Source organism: Pocillopora damicornis, chromosome 7, assembly GCF_964200805.1.
Source record: "Pocillopora damicornis chromosome 7, jaPocDami1.2, whole genome shotgun sequence".
Lineage (NCBI taxonomy): Eukaryota > Metazoa > Cnidaria > Anthozoa > Scleractinia > Pocilloporidae > Pocillopora > Pocillopora damicornis.
In genome coordinates, this window is record NC_142676.1 from 8883299 (window position 1) to 8905297 (window position 21999).

The 21999-nt window shown below is 36.8% G+C and overlaps 3 protein-coding genes and 1 long non-coding RNA gene across 5 annotated transcripts; 2 read left to right on the plus strand and 2 right to left on the minus strand.

The window, feature by feature from the left end:
• The first annotated feature begins 1453 nt into the window (after window positions 1–1453).
• LOC113682671 (uncharacterized) lies at window positions 1454–5197 on the plus strand. Of its 2 annotated transcripts, none has more exons than XM_027199840.2 (6): window positions 1454–1629; window positions 2070–2104; window positions 3121–3252; window positions 3440–3602; window positions 3953–4040; window positions 4778–5197. In XM_027199840.2, the coding sequence occupies exons 1-6, from the start codon at window positions 1536–1538 to the stop codon at window positions 5007–5009; spliced, it is 744 nt and encodes a 247-aa protein (XP_027055641.2). In that variant the 5' UTR covers window positions 1454–1535; the 3' UTR covers window positions 5010–5197. The 2 variants fall into 2 exon arrangements, with proteins under 2 accessions (XP_027055641.2, XP_089069117.1); XM_089212991.1 differs by having other exon boundaries at window positions 1488–1641.
• A 4467-nt stretch (window positions 5198–9664) lies between these two features.
• LOC113682684 (uncharacterized) lies at window positions 9665–11335 on the plus strand. Its single transcript, XR_003447301.2, has 2 exons — window positions 9665–10185; window positions 11012–11335. It is a non-coding gene; the product is annotated as an uncharacterized LOC113682684 (long non-coding RNA).
• A 2179-nt stretch (window positions 11336–13514) lies between these two features.
• LOC149042416 (nociceptin receptor-like) lies at window positions 13515–15385 on the minus strand. The gene has a single exon (XM_089212939.1). It carries the CDS (start codon window positions 14854–14856, stop codon window positions 13627–13629), a length of 1230 nt encoding a protein of 409 aa, XP_089069065.1. The 5' UTR covers window positions 14857–15385; the 3' UTR covers window positions 13515–13626.
• A 3344-nt stretch (window positions 15386–18729) lies between these two features.
• On the minus strand, window positions 18730–21943 carry LOC113682639 (neuropeptide Y receptor type 6). The gene is made up of 2 exons (XM_089212958.1): window positions 20745–21943; window positions 18730–20081 (listed from the first exon to the last, which is right to left on the minus strand). The coding sequence occupies exon 2, from the start codon at window positions 20042–20044 to the stop codon at window positions 18920–18922; it is 1125 nt and encodes a 374-aa protein (XP_089069084.1). The 5' UTR covers window positions 20045–20081; window positions 20745–21943; the 3' UTR covers window positions 18730–18919.
• Between the last annotated feature and the right edge of the window lie 56 nt (window positions 21944–21999).

The following is a 21999-nucleotide window of genomic DNA, read 5'->3' on the forward strand; positions in this document are numbered from 1 at the left end:
CAATGGGTAATGAGTGATTTAACGGCTAACGGTTTGATTTCTTTTCGTTATAGTTGACAGAAATGTTAAAAACTAATTTCAATAATTGTGAAAAATTAATGATTGATTTTCATTGTTCTTAAAGACATTCGCTCGCTCGCTTTTACCATTGGAGCCAAGCAGTAGTGTAATTTCCTGTTTCCCTGCAATAGCCATAGGAAAAAAAAAACAGTTTAAGATTTTGACGCTCTCAAAATCACACGTCGTAGATAGAAAAAATTTTACGGTTAACTCAACCTTTTTACGACTAATGGTTAAAATTTGTCCACTCTTGCGTCTAGCAGCTAAATTTTTTAGCCATCTTACAATTAACGGCTAACTCCTTTGACGCCTAACTTAAAAGTTTGAAAACTTCTCGGACAATTGCATGTCAAAGCTGAATAATTCCCGAATAAATGACTCTTGGATGAATGGTACCGTATAAGAAATGGGGCGAGGTGGGTAAATGGAAGAGTTTTCCAAAGGTATTAGTTCTTTCACTATCATCAAACTAAAGCAGTTACTACTCGTTTGATAAAATATTGTCTAATGTGCATGCTGGGTTGTTTACAATAAACACCCAATAATAAACCGTTTAATTGTTTGTTTCACGATGTAGTCGGTTTATTATTACTTACCACCACAATCAACAATTAGCCTCTTTTATGATATTAAATACCCTGTTGGGAACCCGTGACGTTATACAGGATTTTGAATGTTTTTAAGATAATTTTTTTGCGGAAAATATACTTTCTGGCCTTCAAAACTGCATCCAAAACTGAGCCACAATTATTTATGATTCTAATGAAAGCCTTGTTGAACCTCATACTTGATAAGTTTCAACGCCAAATATCACTCGTCCTCTAAAATATTCAGAACCTCTTGTTTTTCCCAAATCTTCAACGAAAATTACTAATATGTGAATAGACAGCAGCTCAGTTTAAGATGTAAGCGGCTGAAAATCGTTGTTGCGAAGCGCACTGTTTCAGGTGCGTCGAACAATGCTTCCGCAATGAGTCTTCAAGATGACGTCTTTAAAACAGCAAATACAAATATATAAAAGACACAGCAAACAATATTTACTTTAAAATGATTTGCACAGCGAAAAAATCACGCGAGAAGCCAAATCCTACCTCCTTGCAATGACTAATTTCATAAAAGCTTTGGCCTAAAGGCTTTCAGTTTTTTTCTATTCTCTTTAATCATTTTGGGGATATTTTTTCCTGGAAAAATCGGTTGTAATTTGCCACTTTAACTGAACAAATCAAAATTAATCATTTTTTCAAAGCTTTGAGCAGCTGTACGCTCGCTTTTATTTTGTTTTTTGCTCTGCCAAAATGGGGTGTAATTTCACCTCTTTAGTTAAGCAATTATCCCCTTGTGCACCACTTAAGGCGTTTTAAAATTAGTTGAACTTTGAACGGCTGTTTAAACATTTGGTTCGATAAAAAAGGTGAAACAGACCCTAAGCAATTACAGAGGCTCTACAGGGCAGTTGAGCGATACAGCGTCATTTGATGATGAAGACTTATTTTCTCGTTTTTTTTCTTCTCTTTTGCTTTGCCAGTGCCAAAACAAAGCCGGCAAAGAGAGAGTTGAAATGCGGTACTGGTAAGAAAAAAGGTCTTACTTTTTTTGTTTTTCTAATTTCAAACCTTCAAATGCTAATAGTTTACAGTTCCTTTTTCAAAACCATAAATAAAGATGAAATTACATAACGATAACTATATTTAAGCGAGCTTATCCAGCCTATAACTTTATTTAAACCAAATCTAAAACACGTTTTAAACCTTTTTTGTCAAACATGGTATAAAAAAGTTTTCTAGATAGAGGTTGCTTCAACTAATGTTTGTCTACTTCAAATCTAGCACAATGAAAGTAAAAGTTAGTTATAACTTGAATACTAAATAAAATTTAGTCTCAGTTACACTTGGTTCAACTAAACGTGTTTTGCTGGTGTGAATGGGGCATAAGATTATTAAAGAATTTCAACCTTTTTTTTCTTACCTATCTTTCATTCAACGTATTTTTCTTGCTATTGCTATCAATAGACTTTCCAAAGAAATTGTCTGGAAGACTCTATATGGTAAGTATAATCGCTCGAAAGTGGTAACTCTCTTTACTTGCCAAATGTTTGATCAAGAAATAAATAGATAAATAAGTTTGATTACTCCAGTTATGCTGTTTGAGTGTACATATCTTCAATAGGACGAAGAGATGTCGCATGGGAGTTCACGCGACACAATCAGCGACATTGGATTGAATTGGCTTTTTTCTAGATCTCCTAAATGAGGAGTATCTAAAACTTTGAGAAAAATCGCCTCATGAACGACGCTATGTCAAGAAATCACTCCTTCCGCCTAGCTGTGGCGAGATACTCTCCTAAGGTGTAGACTCGCTTGTTCTTAAAGCTGTAAGATTCAGAATTGTTGAAAGTTTTCTTTCTATTTGGTGAACGAAGTGGCAAAGATGCTAAAACGCAAGATATTGCATGGGATACTCACCTGAGGCAATTCGCGATATTGGATTGGCTATTTTTTAAATCTCCAAAACGAGATCTAAAACTTTAAGAAACCACTAGGCTGTGTCGAGAAATCATTCTTTTCCTTTCAGCTGGGGCGAAATTTTCGCATATATTAGGAGTAAGCTCATTTGCTCCAGATTCAGGATCGTTTGCAAGCTTACCTACTATGAGGTGCACGAGTAGCAGAAATTTGAAATCTAAGGTCGGTAGTCTAATAATTAAAAGAGTTCAAGTTATTGTCTCGACCTTGGAAGAGTGGTTTTTTGGTTAGTGGGCCCAGGTTCAACCCCTCTACTATGCTACTCACTGGATTTGTTCTTGGTTGCCCCGAGTTCAACTCCTTGGCTGTACTGTGTAGAAAGCCAAATGGTGTGCCTCCAGCCAGTTGGGATCTTAAAAACACTATGTTTAATCGCAATATTTGTTCCAATTTGTTCGTAATGGCTGCAAAGCCTCGTTGGGGGAAAGTCAATTTATTATACTTGCATACAAATACATCCAAAATACATACTCATTCTATCTTGCGATAATATTATTTTTGATGCTATTAAATTAATCTGTGTTTGCCTCTTCTCTAGGTGAACGTGACTGAGTCGGGAGGCACATCTAAGTGGGAAATGACTTACAACATGGACTCAGAGCTTGAGAAGATGCAGACATTGACAACATTTAATGGCGTGGAATATAACACGATATGGGACTTTAAAATGGTAAATTAATTTCGGTTTTTTTATTTGCTTAATTGTTTGTTGGGAAAATGCGGAATTCTCACAATTCATTAAGAATCAAACCAAAATACATATTTTTTCCTTTTGTTTGTTTGTTTTTGTTTGTATTCTACCCATCCGCAAATAGATAAAGTGCCGCTAAAAAAGGTTTGGACATTTTGATTCACAGGGCAAGGCGTACACGGTATACTCTGGGAGATGTTTTGTTTCACCGATTGAAGATGATGATGTATTCAACTCGGAGGAACTCAAGAGCTTGACTTTCGACACTAAAGGAAAGCTTGGAATGAAAGGCACCATGGTTGGAGTGTATGGAGGAATAGTGGTCGGAGGCAAGTGAAGTACTTGACTGTAAATATTTTGCCATGAGACCTGGAACCTACACTCTCGAATTTCCTCATAAAACTATCTCTCCCTTAAAAAGGACTCTCTTCTATTCGGTGACAAATAAATATTTTTCAATTCAGTACACTTGACCGGTGGACAATATCTACCGTTGTGAGTCGAATGTCTGCCGTGACTAGCAGTAAGAGAAAAATCTAAACAAATCTTTACGATTGTCGGACGTACCGTTTTGTAATTACATTGACTTGCCTCTTTTTTCATCGGTTGTGGGGGACTGTAAGACAGAAATATAAATTTGATGGTTAATCATTTCGATTGTGGATGTTTCAACCTGCAGTTCATTTGACTATAACTTTTGAGTCCGGCGACCTATGCATACCAGTCAGTTTTGATTCAAAGGAATCGGGATCTGTCACCTTTGGAAGGTATTAAATAGACTATAATAATGTAAAGCACATTTAAATGAGTTTCGTAACTCAAAACCATCATAATGATGACAGTCAATCAGGGAGAAGGAAAATATCAAAGAAGCAACCGAAAACTGAAAGGAAATACAAGCTAAGTAACAGAGGCGAATGAAAATGCGCGTGGCCAAGTCACGATATCGATTTTAACTCCGCGTTCAATTGGTTAAGAGGAAGGCTCAAGTTTGCCAAACCCCACATAGAGCAAAGTTATTTGACTCTCCCGTTTAGCTGCTTGCTTCTCATAATATTTATTCCCATAACATCATTTATTTGAGCGGAAGATCGCCAAAAAAACAGCAGCTCAAAAGTAGGAGTTTCGTAAACATACACGTTTTTTAGACGCGATTAGAAAGTGGACAGTTTTGAGTTATTTTCCTAAGGCTCCCTAGCTGTGGCAAAGTCCATTCTACTAATTTCCGTCTGCGAATTATAAACGTCTCCATACAAGTTCCGTTGGCCCGATGAAGTTTATTTAAACAAACCTTTACGATTGTCTAACGGACCCCAGTCTCCAAGCTTGCCCACAAACCTTTGGAACGTTTTTTAAAACTCACTCCCTTAATCGTGTGAAATTGACTCGTCAAAGTCCGAACTGAATGAAGCCCGTTTGAAAGAATATTAGATCAATGCAGTTTCGATCTCTAACTTCCAATTTTAGCAGCGAAGCTTATTCATAACTGTTTCTTTGCATTTAGGTTTTTCGACTTAAAGACCAGTTCGGATCCTAAAAAGTTTAAGATACCAGAACATTGTAGTGAATCGTCGCCGATGCAGCACAGATCCCCTCCAGATATGATTCATCCATACAGAATTCATACCGCGAACCTTCAGGCAGCTATAAAGAGGGGATTCGCCTGGCTCCTTCCTAAACGCGATCAGAAAATGGGATTTTCATGGAGTCATCTGCAAAGGAAGGGATACCCCTGAACCAACATGCATGTGGCTGACAAAGAGCGATTCTCTTGCCCCGTCAAAGGATAACATACTGAGAATGGACCGTCCTATCCTTAGTCAGTCGAATTTCCTTTTAATATTTGAATCATTGCAATCAAGAATGTAGTTGTTTTTTCGTGAAAATGATATTAAAGTTGATTTGTTTATCATCGCCCAAAAAATTGTATTATTCTTTAACAGTTATGATAATGATCTCTCTCTCACTCGAATTACTTTTTGAAGAAATATGAGAAAGCGAAGTGCATTTTAAAAAGTGTTGTTTGATCGTATCTGCGAAACCGATGGCAGCTCCATGTTTTAAAGTGGGCGAAATAAGATTCTTCTAAATTATATTTTTGTATTGCATTATATTGTTTCTATCATCATTCCACTTTGGCGAGCATTTTTCCATCAGAAAATCCTCTTATAGTGGAGGAAGTGCACAAAATCAGTGAAATGAACACAAAGTACACCATCATCTTGAAGGTGGGAAACAAAAATCAAAACTATAAAACATAAAAAAAAAAGACACAACAAAACGGATGCAAAATTTAAATTATTTTGGGATAAAATGTTTGAAATGAATGCAAACTAAGGCACTAACTATTGGGCAACTGCGCGTCCCACAGAGTCTAACGAAAGCCTTTATGAAATATAATATATTCACCTAGTAGTAAAACTCATACTTGATAAATTTCAGCAGCATATGTCAGTTGTCGTTACAAACATCCAGGATCTCTTACTTCTACCAAATTTTTAACTAATATGACTCATATGAGGATAGAAAGCCGCTCAGTTTGATCGAGCTGTACGCGGTTGAAAACTCGTTACCCATCGAGAAATGCACTATGACCTCGACAAAGCAGCATATAGGCAAATCAAACACAAAGAGGCCAAAGAAAACAACACTTAGTTACAACGAATCCTCAAATTGTTCCTCTAAATGGTCAAATGACAACCGCTGCTCACTCATTTACATTAACATAGACTCAGGCGAAATATTCGGTGGCAGACTTGAAAAGATCGGTTTCTCTGTGAAAATTTGAGAAACTCTAAAAAGCTGCTAATTTCTTTCCATATAATTTCTGAAGATAGAGTCACTGATTGAGTGAAAAATCAAGAAGTACACTAACATCATGGTTATGTCTTTTATAAAATTAGTTTGATGTGTCTTGTTTTCATTGTCGACACTAGCGGTTTAGCGACAAAGCGTTTATTACAGAACGAATGTGCTAAGTGACCTAAAGCTCTTAAGCCCTATTGTTTGAGTTTCCCGCTGCAAAATCAGCTGGAATGAGACTCGATTTCTCACAAAAGTCCCACGGTTGTGACAAACATGCTTCACCCTCACTATTCTTCGTAACCATAAAGGTATATCCTTTCTCGAATAGGCTTCTTAAAGGCCGAAAATGCATGTGCAAAACCTATTGGATCTTCAATAACTGTTTATCAACCGAGCATCTTGAAACCATTCACTTACTGATGATCCACCAATGACCGACCTTCCCACTAAACCCGGTATTTTCCCTTGCAGACCGGCAAATGCTCTCGGCCACATATCCTCTCGGACATGATATCGATCTATTCTTGAACTTCGTCTGTGCTTTCCTCAAGGATAATTTCGTCCCTGATGTTTCCTTCAAAGTTTTTTTCTTCTAAGAACAAATGGTCACAATCTTTAGGAAAAATGCATCCTCGACAAATTTATCAGCGTAGAGACCGTTCAAAAGAGAGTTAATTTTTGTCCCCACGTCACCTTTTGATCTTCTTGTTGTTCCTGGCAAAATATTTGCTGGAAGTACTAACTTTGCATCTTTTAGCTTCAGTAAATGAAGGTATTGGTTGTGAAGCGTACCCAAGTTTTCTTTCCAGTTTTCTACAGTATGATTCTCCATAAACTGGTTCATTCCAATCGAAGGCCGCATGATTACTTGCCGATTTCGGTGTTAAGCTATGCTTTCTGACCCAGAAGTGGCGAAATCTTCGAAATTTTGATATGAATTCGTCATCTCTAACGTTTAGAAGTACCTACAGTTTTTTATTTTTTTCAAGTTAAATGCTCCTGCAGAAAATGACGTCTACCAAAGCATTGGAAATGTGAAGCTAGGCCTGATCGGATAGCTTATACCGTAATCTTCAGAATAATGGCGTAAAATTTATTGTACCATTTATGAATATCGGTGACTCTATCTTTGCGAGTGAAACTACTCTCTACTCACCAGGAAATTCGGTCGGCCAAATTTCAGCATACCTACCCTCCCTCCACACCTATATGCTATATAAATGTCTGTCAGCAAAATTCATTGAACCACAGTAGATTTTTCTGATATCCCCCACACGTAAAGAATTCTTTGATTTCATTTATTTATTCACTGTTGTTATCCTGATCACCCTTGATTGTTCAAATAACCAAAAAATGGATCTGAATACGAAATGAAAATGTCGTCTGCGACGTCGTTGAGAAAACTACAATCAAGAGCACGGCTCGAAAGAAAATTGTAAATCTTTTGACAAGGAAATACTCTGCAAAACATTTCTATTTCAAAAAACATAATCACGAAAAAATTTTCATGCAATCCCAATCAGTCCCTCCAAATACCTTCAATAAAAGAACCTTGTCTTGCGCCTAAGAACGCAGTATTTTTCCCACTTAAGATTGCTCATAGCCTCTTGGGAATTTCTTATCCGTATATAACCGTATATATCGGCTGGTTTGTGCGAATGCTTCGGTCACCATAGAGCTGCGTAAGAGCAAAATGTGCATTCATTCAGCGTAACCACCGCCTTTGTAATATCTCAAAGTCGGTGCGAGAAAATGAAACGCTAGTGCGGCGTTTTGTTCGTAAGTTAAGAGAAAAAAAGTTTCCTAGTAGGAAATGATATATCACTGTGGGCACTACCTGTGGACACAATCGAAAAGCTTCTCCTTCCTTCTTTTCTGAATTATCTCCGCTTAAAAAAATTAACTAATATGTTTTACTTTGAGAGCCGAAAGCCAACATCCCACGCAATAAAGATAAAAAACGTTCCCTCGAACAGAACATGTCCAAAGGTTAGTATTCGAAGACGCCTTTTACGGCCCCACGGGGACCAGCGTTTGATAAACTTCACACAAGCAGTTGTGCCTCTTTATAAATCGAGCATACTATCTCAGAAAAGCTGCACAGTATCCTTGTTAAAACTTTTTTGTATAATAATGAAAAAAAAACAGATGTATTTGAGAACACCCGCAGTTTTTGTCAAATGCTACTTAATTTACCGAGATGTGAAGATATTAAGAGCACACCTCGATAACTTGTTATCAGAAACAAATTGTTGAACTAACTACCAGCAAGAGAGAGAATGAACTTTCGCAATGGGCAGAAAACCAGCTTCGTTTTGCAATTCTTCAAAAGAGAAAGAAGTGTCTTTGTTAGTTAAAAGGATCAGCTATGCGTATTTGTAATTATCAGATGGACTAGCTTGAACGCTGGTACATTGAGGAACTGACGTTATACAATTTCCTCCCCAGCGGCTCAGTTGTTATGCAGTTTATTTCAATTACGAATTTTTCTCTGCACCTAAAAGTATAGATGGATATGACAAACTTCCAGGAAAATCAATATCCTATGCGGGGCAATGTGGGCAATACTCCATATTTCTTCATGCCGGAGAAATCTGGATCTTAAAAAGTTATGAAAGTAATTGACCAAGATTAGGCTCACGAACCTCTTTTGTTTGTAGTAATCGATCATACTCTCGAATTTCCTTGCGTGAGCAAAGCGTAAATCGTGTTATTAACAAAATAAAAAACTGTGGAACTGCTTATGTCTTAAAACAAGAAATACAGATGTTATTCTACTGAAAAAAAAACAACAACAGCAAAAAAAAAAAAAAACAACAGAACAATGAAAGGACGAAAACTGGTGGCTTCAAAGCCTAACATATGGAACCATTATTTGCAACAACGTGACAAAGTCATCTCCTGATTGTAAAGAGACACTTGAATCTTTGCTTGAAAGTATTGTACCATTCTTGAATTTCGGCTTCTTCCAAAAAAAGTCTCAAAGTGCTTTACATTTAATGATATTCCTGGGATTCACATTTCTTAAAATGCAGTCCGCGGTAAACGAAAATGGACGACAAAACAAGTTCCCATTAGGCGCCAATCGAGTACTTTGTAGAATTTTTATAATAAACCCACATGGTGTATAAATTGGATCATTTTAGCTTTTATGGATCTCATCATGCGTCACAATTCACCCCCAGGTGGACCCAGGTGGTCATTTGTGTTTAAGTAAAGCGGACATGCGGATGTAATGACTTCAGTTTTCTAAAATGGCAAGCAAATTGGCCCATCCTAAAGCAACCGAGGAAATTTTCCCGACAAATTACAATCCCTGGTGCCTTATTTCCTCTGCTCAGAATTTGAACGAAAGCTCAGTCTCAGAAAACAGAGGAGCAAAGATACACATTTCAAATCATCATGTTTCACTCATTTGGGTAAACGCAGCTTTTATGAAATGTGGCCGCCTACGTCCGAAGACTAACTTGTCATCAGTCGCTTCATTTGATTTTAACTGTCAAGCTGTAAAACATTCTGAGACAAAGCTTTGATTAAAGATCGTTTCTATTTAGAGTATACAGCTACGATGTACATGTATGGATAATTAGCATTTTCTTTAAATTGAAAAACTTGTTCACCTACTCCCAGGCAAATATATTCGCATCACTACTTATGAAACACGTTACCAAGCCTTGTCCTAATTTTTCTTCCATTTCTTTCTCTTTCTTTTCAGTAAGAAACTTTGGATTATTACGCTCATTAAACAATATAATCCATTAGAAAGTCTCCTATAACATGCACGTCGATCGCTATTAAAAGGTATTTAAATACCTATTACAAAAGGTTTTTGAAAAAACCGCTCAATCACTTTGTTTGCGCCGGGAAAACACCTTTCACTTGTAATTGAACTTTAATCCTGCCGTTCTACTTAAAAGGGGCGGTAAGCATAAAGATTCTGGACAACATATAAGAGTTGGCTTTGAAACAAGAGTGCAATTGAAAAGAACGATGAAAGCAAAATATTTTGTTCTCTTCTTGTTTATCGCGGGCCTACTTTTAACTGTGATGTCCTTGTCTCAAGTTAACCCGCAAGCTCCCATGGGTAGGAAGAGGAGGGTACTCCAGGTCAGTATAAACAAATAATGATCTAGTTTGTTCGAGAGATTCTAAACATGACCGGCTTTCCCACTCAGTTCTTAAAATCATATAATGACGAGGCTTACCAAAAGAAAAGTCCAGAAACCAAGACAGCAGCTACACCCCTGGAAGGGGCAACTAGTATTGGCCGGTTTCTGAGCAAAAGTTTGGCGCGAAAGTTTTGCGACGATTTTCGTACCCAAATCTCTGGGAATTCGTACTTGGCTTTAGAACAAGGCTAGGCAAAGAGAAAAACAAAACAAGAGAATTAACGAGCAACAACAACAACAAAAAAGTAAAACAAAACATAACCAAAAAAACCACCTTCTTTGCCGGTTTGATATTCCTAAATAATTTTATCAAAAACCCTTCTTACCCCTTTCTTTTTTCATATAACACAAATTTGTGATTGTAAAGCGCCATGAGCAACAATTTTTAAAGTGAGATTAAAATTGATATCTTGGTTTATAAAACTTACACGAGGATATATAAGGTGCAAAATCTGTAACTGCAAATGACTGTAAAACATATGAAATCTCAAAAGAAAAATATAATCGTTTGTCTCACGATGTGGTCACTTCGGACGTAGATCGCGACGTTTCGACTGCATTTACCGCTAGTCTTCTTCATCCCTTGAGGAGGAAGACTAGCAATATGCATTCGAAACGTCGTGAACACTTCCGAAGTGACCACATCGTAAGGCAAACCATTATATTTCTCTTTTGAAGTGCTATTTACCACAATGAATAAGTACAACTTATTTTACGAGATGACATTTCCTTTTAAATATAAATCATTGTTATCTGCACCGCAGATCAAGCAAGATATGTGCCGTGCAGTGAGGAATCTTCGTTGCGATGTGTTGGAAGACGAGGAGGATATAAACAGGAGGCTTGACTACTCAGCCATATAGCAGTCGTTTAAAGAACACTAAAACTGGCGTAAAATCAGAGTGTTTTTTTGTTCTTTTTTGAGTGTCAATCAAAAAAAAAACTAAATACGAAATGTGTCACGATATGTTACAAAAAATGCCAATATTTAAGCTAAGGGGCTCAAAATTGAAGTTATACGAAGGTGAAAATAAGATATGTTTTTGATTACCAATTGGGGTACTTGAAATAAAGAATTGTAAAAGAAATTACTGTTTCGTTGTTATCTCTTTGCTAAGTTTCGTCAACAATTTCTGGCCACGAATTACAAAATGTATTTATAACTTCATGTTTTATATTTTGCTCTTAAAACATCATTAAGTATTTTTACAAGTCATCATTATCATCTGTCCTTTCAGCGCTAAATGACGCATGAGGCCTTTGTCATGAAACTACTATAAATTTACAATTTGTTAACGTTTGGTACGTTGATGTCTCCTGGGTGATATCTGTGTGCCACAAATAGAGTAACAAACATGATGAATTTTGAGTTCGTCAAGAATTAAAGAAAAGGAAAAAGAGGACAATTTGAGTTTTTATGAAGAGTCGAGCCTCGGACTTTTGGATTCCGCGCAACGATGCTCTACCACTGACCAGAGAGAACTCTGTGGTCTGTAAGACCACCAATATTTTTTCTTCGTCCCACGCACTTTTTTCGTTCATTACGTTGCTCACGGACCATCTTTCCTGCTCTCAATGACATGACACTCTCGACACGGCTGATCCTTACATTATATAGGACGTAGGCTTCATATGAACCTAGAGTTGTTCTAGAAAGTGTTCGCTTTGGAATGTTTAGGCTCTTTTTTATAGTCTCATAAAGATATGCTAACCCCATATGTATGACGGATAAAAAGTCTAGTTCCGCATTTCATAAGCGGTGATAATATGGTCAAAACGCTGAAATTTTAAGATGTTGCCGATTTCAGTCAGCTTTTCGATTTTGCCGACAGAGTCGCGTTACTAGTTACTTAAAAAGGACGGCTACTATAAAGGATTTTGTACAGGGAGGAGAATATCTTCCCCTGAACTGTTAAAAAAAAAAAACAAAACAAAAAAAACCGCAATAATTGCCACTGGTAAACATTTAATCAAATTTCTTACTCTCGCAAGCTTATATTTCGCTAACATGGATGCAGAGACGATGAAACATTTTGAAACGTGCAGTAAATCATCGTGCACCGGGCCAAGGTTGCATTCCTACTTCAATTCATTTATCTGCGGTACTTAGACAGGCTGGCACATACCCAGTTCAGCTTTAAAGCTAATTGAAATGGGGCCTGTGTAAACATTAACAAGGCTAGACCACAACACCTCACAGGAGCTACAGGTACATTGCCTGCTCTTTATAGTAGTTTCATGACAAAGGCCTCATGCGCGTCATTTAGCGCTAAAAGGACAGATGATAATAATGATTTATAAAAATACTTAATGATGTTTTAAGAGGAAAATAGAACACATGGAGTTATAAATATATTTTTTAATTCATGGCCAAAAGTTGTTCACGAAACTTGGTAAGGAATGATGAAAATGAAACAATTGGTAATTCAACGAATCTTATTTTCATCTTCCTTCAACTTCAATTTTGAACACCCTAGCTTAAATTTTGGAGTTTTTGTAACATATCGTGACTCATTTCGTATAAAAGTCTATTTTTTCTAAGTGATAATAGCGAGGAGTGCTTGGGTTCCTTAACGTCATAAAAACAATCAGAGCACCGATTAATTTTCGAGGCGCAGTTACTGCCTTTGATTTTTATGCTGCTCGATACAGATGTCAAGTTCAAAACATTTTAAAGACGTCAATTGTCGCTCCTTGATTTCGTTTTGGTTTTGACAAAAACACCAATTGAGAGTTTTGACTGATTTGTTACTTCCTTTTTCAATTTCATAACCGGAATACAATAAACTATTAATGGGCGTATGGTTCAAAGAAAAGGGTCTTCAAACAGATGCTAAGAATGTCAGTAACAGAACGGCCTCCAGTTAAGTGAAATAAGTCAGTTCTTACTTTGTTTGCGGCATGCATGCGTACCTGCACACGTAGAACCTGATGCACTTAAATCTTTTGGGAAATACATGCTCTGATTGTTGACCCGTTGATCATAACCCTGAACCGTAGACTACTGTACGTGTCCCGTAACACGGTGAATGCGCATATTTTATTCCAAAGATAACCAGTTTCGTTTTGGATCAGTTAGCATACTACTGAGACTTATTGTTTGATTAACGTGGTAAGGATGACTCACTCATAGTGCGGTTACATGATACTCTTGCCTTGTTAAAATATGACACGATATAAGCGCTGTAATGAAGCGGTTATTTTTTGCACAAAGTTAACATTGGAGTCCAGTTGCGATGAAAAAGTAATCAGTACATTACGCCTGTGTAAACACACAAAAAAAATGCAATACCGTTTATTGAAATTGAACTTAGGCAACAAAGGAGACATACAACTCTGTTTTGACGATTTGAATTTAGTTTTAAAAATCTAAAATGTGTTATTCAGCTTCCTTCGGCGGTATCTCAGTGGTTTCTGTGACAAAACTATCGTCGTGGAGCCTAAAGTCAAATCCGTTGTTTGAAAAACCGTCTCTCCTTAGAGATATGTCTGGTTCGTTGTTTTTCTCGTCCAACCTGAAGGTTTTTCCGCTTCCTACTCCATTAGCCTCGACGTTCTGCTTCGTTACATTTAGCTGGCATTTATTGTCTTTCTCTTTATGGTTGACACAGATATCGAGTCTTAGTTCTTTCGTAAATCTAAAAGCTTGTCTTGCAGCCTTCCTGAATTCCTTGCTCATGAATGACGAAACTATAGGATTTAACAGAGAATGAGAAAACGCTAACATACCCACGCAAAAAGAGAAAATGCCAAATGGGTCATAAAGCTTCATCACCGGAGTAACGTGTAATAGTTCAGCAAATGTTAGAGGTGTTAAACAAACGACGAAAACAATGACCACGACAAGAAGCATGCGAATGATGCTTCGTCTCATCTTGACAGCACTGCAAATGTCGAAACGGGATCTTTGACGAAATCTCTCCACCATATCGTATAGCTTCTTTGAACTTTGTCCATACGTGAAAATCATTATCGCGACAGGTATTAAATACAAGAAGATAAACAATGGTACATGGTACGCTAGAAAAACTACCAAGTAATCTTCTGGCCGTCTCTCCATGCACACCGTTCGTCGGTAAGACCATTCGGTTGAGCTAATATAGACCTGCGGCAGAGCTAAGAGGCATGCCGCAACCCAAACACCGAGTATAAGCTTCCGATTGCAGACGTTGAAATCGAGACATTTTTTGAACCGCATGGGCTTACATATTGCGTAGTATCTTTCAATACTGACAATTGTCAGGCTTATGATCACCACGTTATAAAATGTATGAAGGAGAAATCTGTGAGTTTTACACCAGCCGTCTCCAGCGTCCCAGAAATTATTCTTGAAGGCAAGCGCCTCCAGCGGGGTTTGCAACGCAAATAGTAAGTCTGCCACAATCATGTTGCATAGCAAGTTGTTGGTAACATTTCGCAATTCTTTTACTCGATAGAATACGAATAAAATAGCGGTGTCCACAATTACAGCGACCGCCAGGAGCGCCAAATAGAAAATGAATGCAAAGAGACGAACCCGCATTGGCAGTTCGTCTATAAACGTCTCTGTTGAGGAGACGTCTCCATTTGTTGTCGATGAACTTGTCAAAGTGTCGTTTCTCAAATCCATAGCTTTTTAGTTAAAATCAAAGGGGGCATAAAATACTAATTAGTAAGTTCAACATCGACAAAATCAAAGAGTAAATATTTGTTATTTATAAGCTTGCCGATGAGCGAGTGTTTTTGAACGTAGTACTATCTTTTCTCCACAAGACTTACTCCATGACGTATGATAATCGTCGAATCCACCGGCAGAGAATAGTATATAGTTCACTGATGAGCAGATAAGGTAAACTGACACTTTCAAACGCTGATTCAATGAACTCTCTGGGTTAAAAGAGTGTCTTTATGGCGAAATGAACGAAACAGGTCATCTGCCAGTGGTACTGATCCTACAGCTGGTAAAATTGCGGAGTCTGTTACTTTGGGTACCAAATGTGTGGCTTTTTCCGCAATGTGTTCTCAAAAAATGTCCCTTCGACACTGTCTAGTGTGTCTAGTACTCGTTGAAATAAATATTGAAGGTACTGATAAATTATTCATCATACATGATTCAGCATTGTTTGCTTGGTTGATCATATGTCAAATAATTTATTTAGAAAGGCAGATTACTCGGTTGCGTAACAGTATAAGGTAAGTGTGAACTTTAAACTCTATTTTGCCATGAAATGGCGATGCAGGATATTTATTCTCTTTCAGTGCGCGTTTTTGGACGTAATAAACAAACGAAAACAATTTTTTCTCTCTTTTTTTGTGCCAAGTGCTTATATAAATAATTACCTCTTATCGCAAAATCAAAAACCCTAGTCAACCACAAGAATTCACTTCTTCGTATTCAAACGGTAGCGGTAAAAAAACAAAAACCAAAAAGAAACAAAGAAGTAAAATTGACTCTGATATTTTGAGAAATTTTCAGAAACTCTAAGCATAAGAAAATGACAATTATTATTATTTCATTTAAATTAAACATGATATTATTGTTAGAGCTCCTTTAACAATTTAACAAAGATGTGAGATTAGTTATGTAATATCAGCCTTATTTTGATTGGTGCAGGTAAGTGCTTCAGACACACCTAATGCGTCATTTGTTTGTTTTCATGTCAATACGCTTGTTTAAATATAACTTTTGTCGTACTGTATATTAAGCCTTTCGGAATCTATGGGTCAATTTTTACAAAGAATTAACGGTTCTACGTTTTTCTGGAAATTCTGATTTCTTCAAAGAGATCAGAAGTGAACAGTCGATTTTGTTTCGACAAAGTTAGACGTGAACATTGAACGCGCACTAGGATGAGTGTCAGACACATGGTCTTCTGAATTCTCGAGGGTTTTTGAGAATGAATCACCGAAGCAGAAAATATGACAACAAAGAATAAATCCACAACATCCTATTAACGGTTGTAACCTCTTCCGCACAGATCTGTTGAACGTCATCGGGTGATCACCTGAATGGTTATAATTTTTCCTTCGGTCATGAAACATTGTAGCAAGCAAATTTTGAAGCATTATCATTGCATTGATTCGTGGATTAGAATTTTCTTATTTTATTTAATTCAATTCAAAACATATAGTTTATTTGCGTTACATCCTCATAAATTCAATCAACTTTTCCTCGATTAGATACAACACTTGTCAATCATCTGACGTCACCTCGCTACAAGTTAAATTAATACATTAATTGATTTTTCTCCCCCAGACTTGACCTTGGTTTAACCATAATTGAGTTTTTACAAGTGCAAACTTTCACGGCGACGAGATTAATTGACTTACTGCGACCGTTAGTTCAACATTAAGAATCAATCATTTGCGGTTTCCTTAACAAGAAGTGGACAGTCAACACTCACTCTGATCCTCTTGGATGCAAGTCTAGTGATGATCTACTAAACTTCCTTTGACCCCCAAGCATTGTTTTGAGGTTGACAGTTTCAAGTAAATCACGTCACCGTTTCTTTTTATTTGAGTCATCTTTGTCACGTAGAAATAAAAAAGTAAGGGTCTTCGAGTAACAGGTGACCGAAAGAGAGTGAGCATGCATAAGAATGGAGATCGATTAAGAAAGATACATTGTTAATAAAAGAAGAACTTGAATAATTATAAGAATACGAATATTAACAATGCTAATAATATCTATGATAACAACGATGTTAATAATAATAATGTAAAAAAATGATAACCATGTTATTGATGAAAAAAGGATTATGATAAGAATAATGATAACACTAATAATTAAAAGTAATGGTAGTAGGACTGAGTGGATCCAATTCTGTCTGTAATCATACGAGTGTTAACAAAATCAGACGAACACGCAGCGGGAGTGCGATTTGTTCATCTCGAGTATGATTACAGACCGAATTGGACGACACGAAGTCTTATTACCAATAAATCATAAAATTACAATTTCCTAGAAAAGAAGAATAGCCAAGTTATGAAAGAAAGAAAGGAAAATTTTGCATTAAAAGACTGACAAAGGAGGCTTAAATTGCTTAATTGATTAATTTAAACTACAACTTTGAATGTGATTGGCTAACGAGCTGTCCCATAACAACTTGGCTCGTAAATTAGTGAAAAGATAGGAGATTTATAAAGCAATCACAATCGAGGAAACTGTAATTTTTGTGATTATAATGGTAACAACTACAATAGTGTTAATGAATAATAACAATAGTAATAATGATTATAAGGGTAGTAATAATTAAAATTACAGTATTGATCACAATGGTCGTTACTATGTAACAATAATGATGGAAATAACAATGATAATGATAATGACACTTATCAGGAGCCCATTATTGGCTCCTGTACTAATCATAGTTTTCAACATATAATAGTTATATAATAAGACCGCCTCTTGACCTCGTAGAGTCTAGTTAATTTTATTTTACTGCGCATTGGGTTATTTGTACCTGGGTGGATATAAAATATGTCAATAAAGTTTTACGTTTTATTTAACAAATAATGATGAGTAATATTATATAAATAATCATAATAATAATAACAATATTGAAAATGGGTATAGTAAGGTCAAAATTAATTTAGGCATCGATCCTGTCTCTTCTAGCTGAGAGACTGTAAGTCGGGCTCAATGCAGACAAACGCAAAGAAGGGATGAAAAAAGAGAACACATTCGATGTGAACAATTTCGTAACCATTTTAAGGCGTTCAGGAAACAAGAAAAAGTTTTCATTTCGGCTCCAACAAGTGTATTAACACACTAATCTAACTTGCATTGACATAATCATATGATTTGCCTATATCTACATAATTTACACACTTACGCACATGATTAAGCTTCATTTCAAGGAAAGTGTGTATCTGTGTGACAGCCGCTCTATTTATAGTTTAACTGAGGCTGTAACACACATATCATCCTCTACTGACAAACAATTCTTTCACATTATAATTGAGACATAAATGTGAACGCACCTCTATACTCTTTCATACACAGGACTGGCAAACGAAAATTAATATTGGGGAAGAAGGAATAAATTAAGGGTTGAAAAACAAGGGAGGGGAATTGTATTTTTTTTTCTGAAAGGTGATGTTGCTTAAGTCCTTGAAAAAATTCCAAACCTGGAGGCTTGAAAATACTGATCCTAAGTTCATTGCACCAAGTTAAATGGGTTCGGCATCCCAGCTTAAGTGTTTTATTTACTTTTTTCCTTTTGCAAGATCTCGCCCACTAATTTTATTTAGGTCACCTACAAAGTTTATAATTACTGCTGCTTTTTGCATAGAAATAATTTTTTAAATCGATGATTGCTTTTAATACATATGTAATTAGCGCCACACAGATCCAATTCAGCCTTGTGTTCGCGTAAAATCAATAGTATATTATAGCAAATTACCTTAAAACTATTGAATTAAGAGATATCAATACACTAAGACAGTAAATTCTCGCCAAAAAGGCTATTTTATCACTATTACCAAAATCAGGAATAAATTTTTTTTTCGATCATTCGTCAATTAGAGCAACACTTTGCCTGTAGTTTTGTTTTTAGTGCTCACAAACTACTAGTAACTTCTTTCGGAGATAGAAGAGGACTTTCCTCAGTTGCTGAAATGATCGACATCTTCTCTAACGAGTGACAGAAAAAAAACATTTCTTTAACAATGGAAAAAACTGTTGTTTCAATTTAACCAAAACTTTGTTTGTGCCTAAGTGGGGTCTGTTGTGTGTTGCTTCTACGCATCAAAGGAAAAAGGATTCTCCTCCGCACCGGCTTAAGGCGCCATCGACAGTGCATGCATTTGATAACTTGCCCTGTGCACCCAAAGCAGTGATGAACCGACCCGTACACTAACGGATTGATCACATGGGTTACCAGTACAAGATTGACGCAGAGAGAGAAGAGCCAAGTGAACTTGGAAGTAAGAACTTCCCAGGAATCGTAAAAGAAAACACGGATGAAATGGAACACGTGGATTGGGAGGTGAAACAAAGCGAAGATCGCAATGATGGCGACCATTTTGCGAACGGCGCATCTACGCTTCTTCTCAACTGCTAAGCGTGCAGAAGGAAAATTTTCTCGGTCAATTGCGCTCAACTTTCTGCTGATTTTTGCATAGAGAACACTAATAAGAAATAGCGGGATCAAATACAAAATGACAGCGTCAATTGGTTGGAGGAATATCTCTACATTTGAATGCGGCCATTCCAGACCGCAAATGTATTTGTCTTCCTTTACATCAATATCTTCCTTTGGCCCAACATCATCTGGCGAGATATCCTGAGTTTCAAGATCTTCAAATGTATCAGTTTGTATGGTCTTGAGGTAGATCAGTTGTGGTATGCAGAGAGAAATAGCAGCAACCCAAATAATGATAATGAGATACTTAACCGTTCTTTTCTTGATTGGGTCAGAGAATGTGATGAGGTACCTCTCCATAGCGATGGCTGTCAAAGTCGCCAACGAAGCATACATGGAAATGTGTGTCAGCGAGAAGACAGTTTTGCAAAGGAAGTTGCCGAAGGGCCAAACAAAATCAAATGCCTCGTATGCCATGTAGAATGGAACATATACTGCGAGCACCAGCAGATCAGCTACGGCTAAGTTGATAAGGAACGGCATCACAGGTGACAAGAATCCTCCACTTTTCCTCCAGACGAAAAATATGGCCGATACGTTGGCTGGGATGCCGAGAATGAGGAAAATCATGTTTATAATCATCTGAATGGAGAATGAGGAGCTGCTGTCATCTGCTGATTGCAGAGTTGGTTCTGTTTCCGATGAGACTGCTTCAAACGGTGTTGAATCCATGATTACTGCCTTTGCAAATGCTTCGTTTGTCCTGGCTCTACCACAAAGGAAACACTCCTTTGTAATTTTGATGTAAATTAATAATTTTTTTTCTTAGAGTTAAAGTACAATGCTGTCTGAGAATACTATATTGAAAACGAAGCCAATATATATTGCAGGCACTTTTGGCATTACCCACTTATTCCTGTTAAGAAGAATTTAAAAAGTTATTTTTCATTTTTTTGTGATCAATTGGCCCTGAAGATTCTCTCGAGTGTAGATGTGTTCTTATTTTTGTTTTTCTCCTGCCAGACTAAATCGCGATTTTCCGATAGAATTTCGTTCATGGAAAACAATGGTCTGGAGAATATTCCCACAGTTAACATAGCGCGGAAAAAAATGATCTTCCAGTCGGGTACTCGTGCAGATATGTTGGTAGTTTTAATGAGTTTTCTTTGCTGTCAGTCCAGTAGGTGTTACATAGAAGCTTGGTCAGTGAAAGTGAGGGCTTATCTCGGCCGAAAAAAAAAAATCAAATAAAGTTTGTAAGCGTTTGTCAAATGCCCGAAAAAGAAAAATGTGAACCCCTGAGTGAAATTTTAACTCCACCTTGTTCTGCTCTAGGGGCCATTTTGCTCTACAAACTGAGCTTCAGAGGGCCGAGTCATTTACTAGCGATGTCAATTAACAAAAGGTAGGAAAAACATTTCGTTTACTTTACCTTTCCTTTTTCGGTTAAGTTGGCCCTTAACCAAGATAAACTTGTCCTTATTTGATCGGGTTGTTCGATTTACTTGAAATGTGCTTCAAGGAAGACTGGCAATATTACAGGCGATACGCATTTGTGATAGAGGTGTGTTTTGCAAAGAAAGTGTGAATTAATTTCTGTAAGTTTTAGGTGACAAAGAGATATTTCAAAGATAGGAAATTGTGATCAAACAATGATCAGGAATTAGGGAAGGATTAGGCTTCTAATTGAGAATCATTTACTACCAGGCAGGAGATGGCGGAGTGAAAGGTTTTAGTTAGATTCGATTCTTTTCATATTGCAGTCGAAACCATTTTAAAACGAAAATTATGCACATATTATGAATACTTCATATGATTATCTGTAATTTTTATTCCTTTTTTTTTTTTTTTCTTAAAAACCAAATTAAATAAACAAGGTCTACAATGTGTCTGATAAGCCTCCACATATTCATGTTCTTTTGGCAAGAAAGTCATGGTTAAATTATAATTTTCAAAAGCGAAATTTTTATAAAAAGTCCACAAACTAGAGAAGTAGTAAGGACTTTTTTCACCTCTTACACGCTACGTTGCATGTTCTTCGGTGAGTTAATGAAAAAAAAAAAAGGAGACGAAAACGTCTGCTTTTTGTCTCAGGTAATTTCTATTCAGATCACGTTCACTCCCACGTTTTTATTTCCAGCGCAGGTAAGTGGTAAATTCAAAGGCATGCTTGTATGTTGATAATCAAAGTGCATTAAAACATAATGGGGGTAAGCTTCTAAAGAAACTATGGTGTTACTTCGGTGAGGGGTAGAATAAGATAATTTGGTTTTTATAAACTGAGTTGATCATGTAAATTTGCAACAGTAAATAGTTTCTAATGATGACTTTTCGTGCGTTAACCTTCGTCATTCGCTCTAACGAAGGGCTAACGCTCGAAACATCAGCTTTATAAACTCATTACCGCGCCCAATTTACTTTATCAACTCAGTTGATGAAAACCAAATTGCATTGTGTTAAAACCAGACAGACGATGACGGAGGGAAAGGTTAACGAGGGATTTCACTCATTTTAATTAGGATTGCTACCTTATTCCGACGTCCAATTAAGACGAGTTGGTGAATACTTCACATCTGATTAGTTGGCCATTGCTTTCTTAACTGAACAAACAAGGAAACAATAGGCAATAAATGTGTCTGACTTGCCGCCGTATATTTGCTCCATGTTGACAATATGCTATTGCAATG